The sequence below is a fragment of the Myxine glutinosa genome, unplaced genomic scaffold, assembly GCF_964187855.1.
Source record: "Myxine glutinosa unplaced genomic scaffold, kmMyxGlut1.1 SCAFFOLD_1080, whole genome shotgun sequence".
Taxonomy (NCBI): domain Eukaryota; kingdom Metazoa; phylum Chordata; class Myxini; order Myxiniformes; family Myxinidae; genus Myxine; species Myxine glutinosa.
In genome coordinates, this window is record NW_027617175.1 from 37,716 (window position 1) to 42,276 (window position 4,561).

General features: G+C 53.8%; 1 protein-coding gene across 1 annotated transcript; it reads left to right on the top strand.

Annotated features, from left to right (window-relative positions):
• Window positions 1-3,023: 3,023 nt before the first annotated feature.
• LOC144889140 (uncharacterized) lies at window positions 3,024-4,284 on the top strand. The gene is made up of 2 exons (XM_078769078.1): window positions 3,024-3,166; window positions 3,250-4,284. The coding sequence occupies exon 2, from the start codon at window positions 3,597-3,599 to the stop codon at window positions 4,047-4,049; it is 453 nt and encodes a 150-aa protein (XP_078625204.1). The 5' UTR covers window positions 3,024-3,166; window positions 3,250-3,596; the 3' UTR covers window positions 4,050-4,284.
• The last annotated feature ends 277 nt before the right edge of the window (window positions 4,285-4,561 follow it).

A 4,561-nucleotide genomic window follows, 5' to 3' on the forward strand; every position in this document is an offset into this window, starting at 1 on the left:
TCCCCCCACCCCTCTCTGCCTCTCTCTCTCTCCCCCACCCCTCTCTGCCTCTCTCTCTTTCTCCCCCACCCCTCTCTGCCTCTCTCTCTCTCTCTCTCTCCCCCCCACCCCTCTCTGCCTCTCTCTCTCTGCCCCACCCCTCTCTGCCTCTCTCTCTCTCCCCCACCCCTCTCTGCCTCTCTCTCTCTCCCCCCACCCCTCTCTGCCTCTCTCTCTCTCCCCCCACCCCTCTCTGCCTCTCTCTCTCTCCCCCACCCCTCTCTGCCTCTCTCTCTCTCCCCCACCCCTCTCTGCCTCTCTCTCTCTCCCCCACCCCTCTCTCTCTCTCTCTCCCCCACCCCTCTCTGCCTCTCTCTCTCTTTCACACCCCTCTCTGCCTCTCTTCTCTCCCCCACACCTCTCTGCCTCTCTTTCTCCCCCACACCTCTCTGCCTCTCTTTCTCCCCCACACCTCTCTTTGTCCCCCACACCTCTCTTTGTCCCCCACACCTCTCTGCCTCTCTCTCTCCATGCCCCACACCTCTCTGCCTCTCTCTCTCCCCTACCCCTCTCTGCCTCTCTTTCTCCTCCACCCCTCTCTGCCTCTCTTTCTCCCCCACACCTCTCTGCCTCTCTTTCTCCACCACCCTTCTCTGCCTCTCTTTCTCCCCCACACCTCTCTGCCTCTCTTTCTCCCCCACACCTCTCTGCCTCTCTTTCTCCCCCACACCTCTCTGCCTCTCTTTCTCCCCCACACCTCTCTGCCTCTCTTTCTCCCCCACCCTTCTCTGCCTCTCTTTCTCCCCCACACCTCTCTGCCTCTCTCTCTCCCCCACCCCTCTCTGCCTCTCTCTCTTTCTCCCCCACACCTCTCTGCCTCTCTCTCTCTCTCTCTCTCTCTCCCCCACCCCTCTCTGCCTCTCTCTCTCTCTCTCCATACCCCACATCTCTCTGCCTCTCTCTCTCCCCCACCCCTCTCTGCTTCTCTCTCTCTCTCTCTCTCCATGCCCCACATCTCTCTGCCTCTCTCTCTCCCCCACCCCTCTCTCTCTCTCCCTCTCCCTCTCTCTCTCCCTCTCCCTCTCCCTCTCTCGGTCTCTCTTTCTCCCCCACCCCTCTCTGCCTCTCGCTCTCTCCCACCCCTCCCTGCCTCTCTCGCTCTCCCCCACCCCTCTCTGCCTCTCTCGCTCTCCCCCACCCCTCTCTGCCTCTCTCGCTCTCCCCCACCCCTCTCTGCCTCTCTCGCTCTCCCCCACCCCTCTCTGCCTCTCTCGCTCTCCCCCACCCCTCTCTGCCTCTCTCGCTCTCCCCCACCCCTCTCTGCCTCTCTCGCTCACCCCCACCCCTCGCTGCCTCTCTCGCTCTCCCCCACCCCTCTCTGCCTCTCTCGCTCTCCCCCACCCCTCTCTGCCTCTCTCGCTCTCCCCCACCCCTCTCTGCCTCTCTCGCTCTCCCCCACTCCTCTCTGCCTCTCTCTCCCCCACCCCTCTCTGCCTACCTCTCTCTCTTCCCCACCCTTCTCTGCCTCTCTTTCTCCCCCGCACCTCTCTGCCTCTCTTTCTCCCCCACACCTCTCTGCCTCTCTTTCTCCCCCACACCTCTCTGCCTCTCTTTCTTCCCCACACCTCTCTGCCTCTCTTTCTCCCCCACACCTCTCTGCCTCTCTTTCTCCCCCACCCCTCTCTGCCTCTCTCTCTCCATGCCCCACACCTCTCCGCCTCTCTCTCTCCATGCCTCACACCTCTCTGCCTCTCTCTCTCCCCCACCCCCCTCTCTCTCTCTCTCTCTCTCTCTCTCTCTCTCTCTCTCTCTCTCTCCACCCCCCTCTCTCTCTCTTCCACACATATCAAGCCAATGAAGCCTTTGTACCCCCTGTGTGAAGCGGGGCCATCGCCGTGAAATATAAAACACACAGGAAATGGTACATTGTGCTGAGGCACGGCGGTGATGGTCACCGTTAACCCTCGTCCAGGCAAAGATCCCCGGAGGGTTAAACAGCACGGTGAGGTCTGCATGGCAGTTGTGTATGTTTCTCTAGTGGGGTATGGTTGCCTTCGTGAGGATGGTCACCCTAGAGGTAGAGATCTAACCAGTGATATTCATTTTGAGGCCACTCTGGTTAGACCTTTGTGATTATTATCTGTTGTTCCTCCTCGTTTATAATATTTAATTTGGCGCAGTGTACTTTATTCTTCCAAAACTAAACCCCAAGAGTGTATTTGGAAGTGACATCATAATTTTGTTGCATAATGTGGCAATTGAGTGGTCATTATATGTAAATTATGCTGTATAATGATGTTTATTGTTGGTATTTTGTGGTGGCATAAATGTTTCCTCTTCAGGAGAATGGACTTTTAAAAATGCGTACAATACATTATTTAATGAAGGTCTTCATTCAGAGGAAATGCCTCTCTCTCTCTCTCTCTCTCTCTCTCTCCCCCACCCCTCTCTGCCTCTCTCTCTCTCCATGCCCCACATTTCTCTGCCTCTCTCTCTCCCCCACCCCTCTCTGTCTCTCTCTCTCTCCATGCCCCACATCTCTCTGCCTCTCTCTCTCCCCACCCCTCTCTGCCTCTCTCTCTCTCTCTCTCTCTCCATGCCCCACATTTCTCTGCCTCTCTCTCTCCCCCACCCCTCTCTGCCTCTCTCTCTCTCCATGCCCCACATCTCTCTGCCTCTCTTTCTCCCCCACCCCTCTTGGCCTCTCTCTCTCTCTCCCCCACCCCTCTCTCCCTCTCTCTCTCCCCCACCCCTCTCTGCCTCTCTCTCTCTCTCTCTCTCCCCCACCCCTCTCTGCCTCTCTCTCTCTCTCCCCCACCCCTCTCTGCCTCTCTCTCTCTCTCCCCCACCTCCCATCTCTGTCTCTCCTCCCTTCCTCTTCAGAGGAAGAAATATACAGAGATGGACAAACAAGGGATGCAGGTAACGATGAAAGGTAGAGGAGCATGCAAAATTTTTGGAGTTGTGGGGATTGTTTAAGAGGTGTGAAATAGATCTTGACAAGGCCTTTCTCGGAATAGCAGATCTCGGCAGAGCAGAAATCTCGGCAGAGCAGGATTTTAGGACCTGTAGACCGATGCTGTCTGGTCCAGTTGCAGAATCAGAGTCGAGGTTTGAAAGAAACTTCTCCACCTTGTCAGGAGAGAAGGACACATAGTCCCGGAGCAGCTGCGTACGACTAAGTAAGGTGGGTACAGGGAGAGATGGGTTTGGGACACAATATTTTGAGGCAAGCACAGAATTGATGCGTTTCTGCTTTTTCATGTGCAGAGTCGGCTATGTCGCCGTTTGAGTTGAGGAAGGGGATGGAAGGGGAACAAACGCTAGAAGCAGATTTGACCATACGCCACCAGGATTTGGAGGAGGGAGACAAGTATGAGAGTTCAGTCCTAGCTTGTTTCCTGGCTCTCCTGAGGGGAGACACACACTTGTTCCGAGCTTTGTGAAAGGAAATGAGATTGCCTTCTGTTGGATTTGCCTTCTGTTATGGATTTGTCACTTCCGTTGTTGTGGTTTTCATCCACTGTAAACATTTTTGATTCCATGTACTATTATTGTTGTCGTTTAAGGGAAATAGATATTACTATTTTCAAAAGGTAAAAAAGTTAATGTTTTAAATGAAACCGGAACCGGACGACGACGAAGAGGAAGGAGAGGAAGAGAAGGCGGAGCGAGTGAGTCGGAGAAGAAGCCTAGCTGCTTCGGGGTCTGGAGCGAACGATTGGCGAACGAGAGTCACGAGTGAACTTTGGGTTTCCCAGGAAAGGGATTCCTGCGACAGAGTTGTTATCGCTGTGACAGATCAACCTGCGTGTCAGGTTTTGCAGTTGATTCCGAGGAGAATCATCGTAGTGCCGTTACGCCTCGAGGAGGGGCCGTCGGCCATTTTGCCCCGCACGCTTTGCGCTTCGCTCAAGGTTTTTCACTTCACCTTAACCATTGTCACCGCATTCAGACGTGAATCTGGTGTGTGTGTGTGTAACGTGTCTTTTGAGTGGGAAATCTGCGGTTCACCGGTTGGGAGCCGTGGAGCATCCATACCCGAGGATGTGATTTCCCAGTCGCCTTGAGGGCACCTTTGTGCAGCTTTGGCCGCGTGACTGTGACTGTCATCCGAACGGTATTCTGATCTCGATTAGACATCGTTCTGACGATCGCTGGAGCGGATCGACTTTGGCTTGATGCCGGAATAGAGACATTGGGGAATGTTCTTCTTTTCACTCACTTGGAGCACAGTGAGTTATATTGTACGAACCTGATGGTACCATCATAGGAAATATATATTGGTTGTACAATTGATTACTATTGTTGTACTGTTATTCTTGTGTGATCTTGATACAATACTTGTTTGTTGGTAACAATTGGTGTGGTTTCACCATTGATATTTGACATACAGAATAACACATCTTTCTGCCGTGACTCCTCTCGGGGCTCGGAGGTACACCGTGACCGGGGTTTGGGGAGGAGAACGTAACAGAAATTGGGGGCTCGTCCAGGATTAAATTGCCCAGCACTCTTCCGGGATAGAATTCCTTAACATTCCCAAAATTCCCAAATTTGGAATTTTTCTAACATTCCAAAA

Coding starts and splice junctions, on each gene's coding strand:
- LOC144889140 (XM_078769078.1), top strand. CDS start 3,597: ATGAAACCGGAACCGGACGACGACGAAGAGGAAGGAGAGGAAGAGAAG.